At 39.8% G+C, this 11,198-nt stretch overlaps 1 protein-coding gene across 1 annotated transcript; it reads left to right on the top strand.

The window, feature by feature from the left end:
* Positions 1–3,322: 3,322 nt before the first annotated feature.
* PCK1 (phosphoenolpyruvate carboxykinase 1) lies at positions 3,323–10,945 on the top strand. The gene is made up of 10 exons (XM_009570189.2): positions 3,323–3,482; positions 3,678–3,952; positions 5,322–5,503; positions 6,107–6,310; positions 6,630–6,817; positions 7,777–7,939; positions 8,067–8,291; positions 8,384–8,515; positions 9,242–9,337; positions 9,908–10,945. Exons 2-10 carry the CDS (start codon positions 3,729–3,731, stop codon positions 10,360–10,362), a joined length of 1,869 nt encoding a protein of 622 aa, XP_009568484.1. The 5' UTR covers positions 3,323–3,482; positions 3,678–3,728; the 3' UTR covers positions 10,363–10,945.
* Positions 10,946–11,198: the final 253 nt, after the last annotated feature.

The following is an 11,198-nucleotide window of genomic DNA, read 5'->3' as shown; positions in this document are numbered from 1 at the left end:
CTGAGTAGTATTATGTGATATTAACAACTTTCAGATCTCATTGAGAGTGCTTTGCTGCACCTCGCATTGTAGTAATGAGTTAAGCTTTCTTATGATACTTCTTTCTGAGCATCTAAGCACCTCTACATTTATTGCGTATAGTTCCAGTAAGTCAGTAAAAGTCAAAGTGCCCAAACCCTCTAATTTGTACAGCCTGAATAGTGTCCATCAAAGCAAACATCCTGAAAGCACTCCTTTCAAAGCACTTGTTGAACATTATCATCTCAAAATGTCAGATTCACACTGATTTAAATAATTTGACAGCTTCCAAGAAGACACCTGATGAGCATCACATTCAAGTGTCAAGAAGCACAGAGAAAAATGCCAAAAAAAGTTCAATCCAAAGAAACCATATCAGCTATTAGACGAGTATTATAACAGTTACTACTAAAAAAGACTTCTCATTTAAATGAAAAATAAACTTTACATTCAAGACTTATTTAAAAAGACTACTTTATATTGCCCCCATACCACCTCCTGGGTTTCACACCAGTGACATCTTCCAGCACACTGAATCCAGGGGCAGATGGACACACGGCAGACAGCAGCGCACACTGGTTTGGAGCAAACACCTCAGTAGCATTGAACTGAGCCCTTTGATGGGCAGGGGAAGGAGGATGGAGTGCTTGTGGATGTCACCGGGAATTACGAGAATTCAGTACCTTCAGATTAAACTTTCAATGTGTTGTCAGGTATGTAAAAGTTGAATCTCTAAATGAGAAGATGCTTAAAAAAAAAAAGCATCTTGGCCCCAACTTGCATATGCTCCAGTTATTTCATTGCACCAAATAATATGTGTTTTATACAGTGGCTTAAGGCTTATTGTGTGTTTGTGATATGCTTTGAGATCCTCTGACGGGAGGTGTTACCTAAATACAAGTAATTTGATGCTTAAGTGCCTAGAATTCCCAGTGGACATCTGCACTCAAGCCCTGCTGCCATCACAAATGAAAAACATTTGGAATCCTTAATGTGATTTTTAATGGACATATGTTCATAACACAGTGCCACCAATTTGGCATATTTAGTGTCTTCTCAAGAGAAGCCCACAGTTTGTATAGCAAGATTGTGGGAGGTTAGGATTGCAGTGTGAGAAAACTTGCACAACACCTGCCTGACTATAATTTAATTGGCAGAAACTAATGCTCCGGGTTTGGGGATTTTTTTCCTCCACTCAAACCCGAAGCAACACTAGTACTAATTCTGCTGTCTTACACTGTCAATTTTAAGCTTTTATTGTGATTTTACTTGTGCTACAATACGATGATTTTCTAGTCCACTCTATTGTTTTCCTGACAACTGAAGCATTGCTGGTTTAATCTCAGTTATTTCTGTGTATGATGACTTATCTGGCCAGCAGGAAGGACTCAATATTTTTGTACTTCTCTGAAAAATAGGGGTCTGCTTAGTATTACTGAAGATTGTGCCACTTTATTTTTAATTACATACTTAATGGTATGTTTCAAAAGGTAAACAGTTGGCCAAAATATTTATGATCAGCTCCATCAGCTACACAGTACACAGACTCCAAAGGAAAACAATACTCCTATCATTATTAAGTTGTCTTCGATTTTACCTTGGCTTACAGCAGAGCCCTGTCTGGAGCAATCTTTAGCACCTCTTATCCTACCAGATTTTTGTTTTCCTTTTCGAGAATGTTTGGCCTTGCAGTGTATCAAGGACAGCCCTTCTTACTTCACTATTTTCTTCCCTTTGCGTTTACAAAGCATAATAAAAAGCTTTGCAGGAGAGATAGAGGGGACAGTCTCAGGGGAAGCGTTCCTGCAGTGTGAGATTCAGCTCGGAGGTATTTTAGACATGCAGGGCAGGAAGGCAATCCTGATCCATGCTGCTCTGCCAGACCTGGCTGTTGAGGGCTTGCAAGTCTTTGCTGTCTGCCTTGGCGAAAGCCCTGCTGGATGTATTTCATTGACTCCGTGAACTTGAGCATGTGGCAAGCTGTGAGCATCCTTTATGTAGGATACTTGCATCAATTTTGTTAAAGGACTCCCTGAAACTTAGCTGGGATTTCCAGATTTCCTGTTTTGCAAACACCGTTGACAATATTTTTCATGCATAGCGAAAGCCTCATCAATATAAGAAATGACAGTTTGACATGAAAGCATCTCCTCATCAAGGCTGCAGGTGCTTTGCTGCCACTAGGTGTACGTGAAGTGAGATGAAATGGTGGTAGGGTTATTTCTACAGTTTTGACTGAGACACTTCAGTCTTCACACACCCAGTCTGAATGGACAAATGGACATGAAGATCAGCCTTTCTTTATGGGCCTCGTGGTGTAAAATGGAGTAGGGGAAGATAAAAGGCTGAAAGACGGGCAAGAACAGTTAGAGGCAAGATCTCAAGAAGTCTGAAGTCACACTCTCACCCTCAGAATTATAAGAACAGTAGTGACTGTTCATATCATAAACTGCCACCACAAATAGATATGAGCACATCTATGTACATGTGCCTGTAGTGTACTTTGGACATAAAAAAAAGCACGCAGCTACATTCCTGCGCAGTTTGGGGCCTTTTCTTTGAGTACTAATTTAAAGATGGGTTAATATTTTATGTCTCCCATAGGGGTCTCAAAATAAAACATAACATTTGAAGGAAGGGATTAATTACTGGGGCAGTTACTGATCTGCCTCTTCTGAGCTTGTTGTGATAGAAAATAATTGTTCACTTTGCAAGAGCCTAAAGCAAGCCATAAGCAAAAAATTTCTCTCCAGCTCTGACGGAAACCCAACATCTAGATTTACACCACTTGTTTTTTTTAGAACTGCATGGACAAAAATAAGGCCTCCAGGCAGGCGCATATGGTGGTTATTCAGCCCTGTCAGTGCTCACTGTTGAACTTTATCCCCCGATCAGGCAATGTTCCCAAGGTGGGTAAATATACCTTGGATGAGCCTTCACTTCACAGCCAACTAGCAAGCATCTGCCTACCAAATGTGCCAACTGCGCTTTGCCTGGAGGACCCCTGTGTTCCCAGATCCAGATACTCTTTGTACTCAACCTTTCCCACACACCGAGAAGTAATGACGCTTTTGGTTTCAAAGCCAAATTGGATCAAAGTTTGGTTAAACTGCTAAACTTTGTTACCGCTTCAAAACAGCAAACCCAGAAGCTAAGAATCGCCACTTTCAGCATTCATTAATCAAACCTGTTAAATGATTACCTGGTCAGGGCTGCTTTGTTGACAACTCTGCATGATGACAGTGTCAGTGGAATCGTCCCAAGACGCATCCAGTGGTGACGTAAAGGGCAAGCCTCTCTCACATCACCTAGTGGGTTGGACGCTACTATGAAGAATATTTAAGGAAGGAGAATGCCTCCTTGGAAATCAGTGATCGCAAGAGTCCTCCAAAGCAAGTGAAGCCGGATCATCTAAAAGGGACAGCGAAATCCTCTCTGACATTCAACTCAGTCTTATAAGGACGGTAAGTAGAACAGCCTCTTATTTTTTCTAGTTTGAAATTATCAATGATCCAAATTCTCTATATTTATTTTAAAGCAGAAGTACAGGATTAAGTCCATTACAAATCCTACCTTTGCATTTTGCGTTGTTAGGAAGGCTTATCAACGGTGGTTAAAATGTCACAGTATGCTAACACTCAATATATATTTGATTTTAGATTGTGATCAGTGTTTCAAAACCACCAGCAAGATCCACTACAGGTTCAATAATGCCTCCACAGTTGAAAGCAGAGGTAAATGTCATGCCCAAGGTTGTCCAGGGGGATTTGCAGAGCCTGCCTCCAGAAGTGAGGGATTTCATTGAAAGTAATGCCAAGCTGTGCCAGCCTGACAGCATTCATATCTGCGATGGCTCAGAAGAAGAAAACAAAAAAATTCTGGACATCATGGTAGAACAAGGCATGATCAAGAAGCTGAGCAAGTATGAGAACTGGTGAGTAGTCCAAAGGAAGTAAAGTATCATCTCAGAATTGCAATGTGCATTTTCTATCCTGTTTACTTTTAAAACTGCTTACAAGCTTTCAATATTTGCTTTTCATGAACATTTTGGTGCTGTAGCTTATATAGGTGAAACACTCGGGAAAAGAAAACTTTTTTTCCTCTAAAAATTAACATAAAGCATATTATTCAACTGGACTATCAACTGTACATTGTCTCTATCAGTTAGATACACCAGGGAACTGAAATAGTGTCATGAGACTTATGTAACTAATCATTAGCAATGGCTAAATACTACTTAGCAAATATGTCCTTTGAAGTATTTTTCTATTTTAGACAGTTTATTCATCAAATACTTTTTTTTTTGTGGCATTCAAATAGCTCTGTGGGTGTTCAAATATTATTCAGTACAGGCATTATTCATATCGTGCCGATGAGCTTTGACTGTAATGTATTCAGCAAATAGTTTTTTTCAAATATTTCATCATCTCTCCCAACTAACCCAACATGAAAGGAGAATATTAACAACAAGTACATACTCAGGAATTACATGTCAACCAAGAGATCTTCATGGAATAAATCTGCAAAGACTTTTGAGTAACTGAGTGCAGGAATTTGGCAATCTGTTTGCAGACTATTTGGGAGAGAAAAGGGCAAGATTCACCAGATAAATTATTCATTGTTAATTATATGCTTAGTGTAGTGATGATGGTTATGACAGCCCAACTAGAACATTTTTATACTCGTGGAAAATTTCTATGCATGGAGGTGAAAATGTAAAACAATCCTCTCTATTGTAAATAGGTGGTAAACATTCTTCAGAGGGGAAAAAAGAATCCCCTGTAATAAACTCCACTTTTTATGATCATGCTTATACTTAGTATTTCTTTTGTGATGCCTCTCAGTGAAAGAACTATGCCAATCCACTAAGCTGGATTCTGATCCCACAGGCACTTACACCAACACTTAAAGTACTTGCTTGGCATTCACTTCGCTTGAGGCATCATTATGTGGTCCCCATGCAAAACAGCTTCACGCTGATGAGAATGACAATTAAAAGAGATTAACTTGTCCCTGAAAGTTAGGAACAGAGAAAATAGAGATAAGGGGCAAAAGAGTATTGACACGTAACCAGAATTTCCTAGGCCTTACAATTTACTATTTGTACTGGAAAGTCTTGGAACAATTTGTACGAGAGAATGTATTTGACTGATTTTTGAGATAGTCTCGTATAATGACTCTGTCACTCTAGCTTTGGTCTCCTGAAGCATTGTACCACTTTGTGCTAAACCAGTCCCAAAGAAGAGTAAAAAGTACTATATTGATAATTAAAGTCTAATTTCCTGATTTTTGGTGAAATGCAGCTGGCTGGCTCTTACTGATCCAAGAGATGTGGCAAGAATTGAGAGCAAAACTGTCATCATCACTCAAGAACAGAGAGATACCACTCCAATCCCTAAAACTGGAACAAGCCACCTGGGTCGCTGGATGTCGGAAGAAGATTTTGAGAAAGCCTTCAATACCAGGTTCCCAGGCTGCATGCAAGGTGGGCAAGGAAAGGACAGTTGACATTGAACTTCTAGAATTACAGATACACTGCAACTAGTTACTGTAAACTTTGAAGAAAGATTTTAGCTGAAGGTTTAGGTTTATATCCCTGGTTATACCCTTACTTGGTTGGTTTCATCTGGATTTTTACCATAAACCCAAATGCCTGCACAAGGCTAGTCCTCAGTTTCTTTCCATTATTCTTCTCTTCATAAAGAGAGGCAAAGTAAGGTAGGAAAATGTGGGTGATTTTTTTCAGGAAGACACAGAACAACTAAACAGCAAATAAGAAGTGAGGTGAGAATGGAGGAATCCCATCCCCAGCAATAATTTCAGCAATTTACACCAACAGAGAACTTGGCCTCTGCCCACCTTTAGCCCTGGTTAGACCGCTTGAACAGCTGCTCTCAGCACTTAAGATAAAACTTTTTGCTATTTAATGAGACAAACAGAAAACTACAGATCTTTAAACTTCATCAGAAACACTTGCAAGACAAATGGCTTTTAAAAGAACGTGAAACAACCTCCATGTTAATAAAGTATGTCCCAAAAGTTCCTTGTTTTGCTCTTTGCCACATCTTGCTACTCCCTGTTTTTACAGGACGTACAATGTATGTCATCCCCTTCAGCATGGGGCCTATCGGGTCTCCTTTGGCCAAGACTGGGATTGAGCTGACAGATTCTCCATACGTAGTGGCCAGCATGAGGATCATGACACGAATGGGAGCAGCTGCTTTGAACGCCCTGAACAACGGGGAATTTGTAAAATGCCTTCACTCAGTTGGATGTCCTCTACCTCTGAAAGGTAAGACATTTAAAACTGTCACCCCTAGAAATTCCGTGGGGCTTGTTTTAGAACTGACCATATATTCCAGCACACTGGAGGCATTTTCACCATAGAAGACCAGGGTGGTTTGTGTAACAGCAGTAGGTTCAGAGCACAATTAAAGGAATCAAGTTCAATGAGAGTTCCATGGAAAGGAGATTATTATCCCTAGTACTTATCAGGGGTTTTTCCTTTGAAGCATCTGGTATGGGTTGCCATCAGAGGCTCGATGATGATGAAACAGTGTGATCCAGCATGGATATTGCTGCATTCATGAGTACAACATTCTGTTCCGCAGAACCATTAATCAACAACTGGCCATGCAACCCAGAGTTAACGCTGATTGCTCATCTCCCGGATCGCAGAGAGATAATTTCGTTTGGCAGTGGTTATGGAGGAAACTCTTTACTGGGGAAAAAATGCTTTGCTCTCAGAATTGCCAGTAGAATCGCCAAAGAGGAAGGCTGGCTGGCTGAGCACATGCTGGTAAGAGCTATTAAATCATGTGTGTTTGAACAGACATTAAACCCTAAATTAGCTCAACATAAATACATCACACCTTGGTATCAATGAAATTAGTCTCATATGGGTAGTCCGTAACAGTAGGTATGAATTTATCACGCAGCAGTCTTAAGAGATATAGGAAACCGGTTGCAAGGTTAACTACCAAACGTTTTAAAATAGTACCAAGCTTTTTAAAATAGTACCTGTAAAATCAAAAACCAAGAAAGATTTGGAACTTTTGACAGTGGCTACTTTTAGGCAGACCCAAGTACTTTGAGCAGAGCCTGACATCACTGAACATCCACACTGCCCCTACGAGTCTAAAAGGAAAGGATTAATACAAGTTTAGAAAACAGTCTTTCATATTTATAAAGACATCTATGCATTCAAGTCTGTAAATATTACATTTTCTAAATGAGTTCTGCTCTGTAACCTTCCTGCTTTTACTTTCTGCTGTCATTTAAAATGTTCTACTGCCATTAAATACCACTGAAAAAAGAATTTCAAACTGCATAAGAGACCAGAGAAAATATCTACTGTGAGAGCCGCATTAAGTGCATACATTAAGTGCTTTCACTCTGTTCCAGTCATGCAACCAAAAATATTGCCTGGTTTTCTTCCATCTCAGCTGAGAAACACATCTTTAAACAAGCGTGTGGATCACTAATCAGCAAAATAAAAATAGGTATTTGAGTTACACACATAACTGACATTTTAAAAAGATACAAACTCCTTACAGATATTTAAGGGCAAGAGTAGACTTTTTGATGAATAAAATACAGTCGGAGTTATTTGTCAAATATATTATGTAGTGCTTCTTCTGTAGGAAGAAATTTGCATAATTAAATATTTTATCATTACCACTTGCTGAGAGACAATCTTCAAAATGAAATGTGAAAGAAAAAAGGCTGTGTTTAACAGTTGCATTAATTTTTCAATAGATACTGGGCATTACCAATCCAGAAGGTGAAAAGAAGTATTTTGCTGCAGCATTCCCTAGTGCATGTGGAAAAACTAACTTGGCCATGATGAACCCAAGCCTGCCAGGGTGGAAAATCGAGTGTGTGGGTGATGATATTGCCTGGATGAAATTTGATGAACAAGGTACGGAACTGAGATTGTGTTCTTTCACTATCTAGTACAAGATGCTTTTTGGAGCAGGACACACTACAAAATTCTGGATAGAATTAAAACTGTTTGATTTACTTATATTTTGTCATTTAACTTCCAGGCAACTTAAGGGCAATCAATCCAGAAAATGGCTTTTTTGGTGTCGCCCCTGGAACCTCAGTCAAAACAAACCCCAATGCTATTAAAACCATATTCAAGAACACCATCTTTACCAACGTAGCAGAAACCAGTGATGGTGGTGTCTATTGGGAAGGCATTGATGAGCCATTAGCATCAGGAGTAACAGTGACTTCATGGAAGAACAAGGATTGGACCCCAGATGACGGTAACCTAACTCACTCCACAGTCTGTCTTGGCCTCCTCTGCTGAATTCAAGTTAATCCCGCTACTATAACCTTTTTCTTGTATTCTGAACAGGGGAACCCTGTGCTCATCCCAACTCACGATTCTGCACCCCAGCCAGCCAGTGCCCCATCATGGACCCTGCATGGGAATCACCCGAAGGTGTGCCTATTGAAGGGATAATCTTTGGAGGCCGCAGACCTGCTGGTAAGAGATGCAGCAGCTGAAGTGCTGACCATAGAACAGTTGAAAGATAACTGGGTATAGACACAGGGTTTGCTTTCACAGCTGCAAAAGCAGGTAACAACCATGTTCGCCTAGCTGCTCCGTGTTAGCCTTGGACACACAGAGGCTTCCAGCCACTGAGATTGAAGTGCCTGAATTGTTAGAGGCTAACACGAAACAGACAGTCATAATAAAGGGCTGGAGAAAGACCAGGACCCACCAACCTGGGTAATATGTAGACACATTGCAAATTGCTGTACTTATCTCAATTTGCTTGCTGCCTAACTAGTTCAGGTAGGAAATGGTTAGAGAAATGAACCAGCTATAGGCAGTTTACAGCAAAGGGAGTAAAATTTATTGATCAATTAAAGGTCACCTAAAGCTGGAGCACAAACAGAAGTAGTGCTGGTTCTGAGGCCAATGTGACCACAAGACCAGATTCTATTTCCAGTAAAACCTGCAGGGGATTCTGAGGTTGCAGATATTTCTCACCAAGCAACGAAACATGGATGTGTTCAGTAATCAGTAGCCAGTTTGGAAAACATTCATATAAACTTTGCTGTGAGAAGGCAGGAAATGAACTGACTGAAAAAAACGGGAAAGAAAATAGAATACACTGAACAGCAACATCCATAGGGCAGTATCTCAGGTAGCAAAACCTGTTATAAGAATGTTTCTGGACCTTTGAAGCAATTTTGTTCTTTACAGGTGTGCCTCTTGTATATGAGGCCTTTAACTGGCAGCATGGAGTATTTATAGGAGCAGCTATGAGATCCGAAGCAACAGCAGCTGCTGAGCACAAAGGTAAATCAAAATCTAATCTGCCTACCTGTATTAAAAGCAATCCTCTCTGGACTGCCTGCTCTGTCCTCCCCCCTGCTCTTTCACATTTCAGTCTTGGCAGCTCATTTTGCAACCTGTGCATTTGCACAACTGAAAATATTTGTATTGGAAGTAAAAGCCAAATTCTCTGTAAAAGTCAAATTAAGCAAAATAATCCTGTAGATGGTGCAGGCATGGGGTTGCCAGAAGCCTCAATTTCGAGTCTTTGTTACAGCCTAGGACAAATAAACTTAAATTTCCTCTCCAGACAGAGCTCAATGTACACGAATGATGAAAACCAGCTTTTGAGAATCTTCCTTTAGGCTGCCTGACCCGAGAGTTAAGAAATTTAATTTCCACCGATTAAAAAAGTTAATGTGTACATTTTTTGAACATCAGGGAAAATGCTTGTCTTATTTCTTAAAGCTATTTTGTTCAGATGCAGAAGAGCAGTTAAGGGACCACAAGTACTAAATCCTAGGAGGATCTGAATCTCTGTGCTTTAGAATAAATGTGCAATTATCTTACAGTCTCCATTTGTATTTTGAACAGGGAAAATCATTATGCATGATCCATTTGCCATGAGACCTTTCTTTGGTTACAACTTTGGCAAATACTTGGCCCACTGGCTCAGCATGGCACATCGTCCAGCTGCAAATCTACCAAAGATCTTTCATGTTAACTGGTTCCGGAAGGACAGCCAAGGGAAATTCCTGTGGCCTGGCTATGGAGAGAACTCCCGTGTGCTGGAGTGGATGTTTAACAGAATTGAAGGGAAAGCCTCTGCCAAACCAACTGCCATAGGCTACATCCCCACTGACACTGCTTTGAACTTGAAGGGTTTAGAAGATGTCAACTTGACTGAACTGTTTGATATCTCCAAAGAGTTCTGGGAAAAAGAGGTAGAAGACATTAAACAATACTTTGAAATGCAAGTTAATGCTGACCTTCCCTATGAAATAGAAAGGGAAACACTTGCTTTAGAGATGAGGATAAAACAGTTGTAGCTGATTATTTATCAGTCCACACATACTAAGACGGGACAAACATTTTACCAAGTAATCACTGGAAGCATAACAGCACTCTGATGGGCAGGAGGTTATAATGAAAGTAGGTCTTAAGTCTAGTTAGAATATAGATAGACCTAGTGATTTATAACTACATCAGTTGTTGTGAATAGGCGAACAGCTGTGGGAATATGGGTGCACGTGGTCTTCAAAACCCTCATCTGTCACTTATGTGCACATGTAGCTATGATCTAAGTTACTTGCTTAGTTCTGCATATGCAATCCAAATCAGCCTTCAAGGCACAGAACATTGTTTCTATCACACAAACCTCTAGAGTGACAGACTCTAGAGGAAAGAAGAAATTTAGATGCTGTATATATGTATTACCTAGATATATTTAATGGCTTAAATATTTTTTAGAAAAATGAAGTTATAACTTTTATCAGAGTGAAAGATGAGTTTGTATTACTAGTGCATATTTAAGATATTCCTATTATATGTGCCTCACGTTCCTGTGATTTCCAGATGTTTTGAATGACTTGTTCTTTAAGCTATTGAAATAAATGTTTATATAAAATATAACCTCATCTCCAGTATTCTCACTGTTTATAGACTACATGCATACAAATTGGGCTCTCTGTCAATACCACAACACAGAAATATTCACCTATGGAAGTTAAATGTTGACTAGCATGGATCTGCTGCTCCCAAGTCAACTAGTTTAAGCCACTTACGATCTTTGCAACTTTTACTCAAGTTATCAGATGCAAGCAGTCATTCAGCTAGTGATGTTTTCTCCATAATTGGACACTGTTAGTTACTTCAGGCCTTTATA

Source organism: Cuculus canorus, chromosome 16, assembly GCF_017976375.1.
Source record: "Cuculus canorus isolate bCucCan1 chromosome 16, bCucCan1.pri, whole genome shotgun sequence".
In the NCBI taxonomy this organism is placed as follows: Eukaryota; Metazoa; Chordata; class Aves; order Cuculiformes; family Cuculidae; genus Cuculus; species Cuculus canorus.
This window is presented reverse-complemented; position numbering and strand designations above follow the sequence as displayed.

Coding starts and splice junctions, on each gene's coding strand:
- PCK1 (XM_009570189.2), top strand. CDS start 3,729: ATGCCTCCACAGTTGAAAGCAGAGGTAAATGTCATGCCCAAGGTTGTC. Junction 6,311..6,629: donor ATGTCCTCTACCTCTGAAAG/GTAAGACATTTA, acceptor TCTGTTCCGCAG/AACCATTAATCAACAACTGG. Junction 7,940..8,066: donor GATGAAATTTGATGAACAAG/GTACGGAACTGA, acceptor TTTAACTTCCAG/GCAACTTAAGGGCAATCAAT.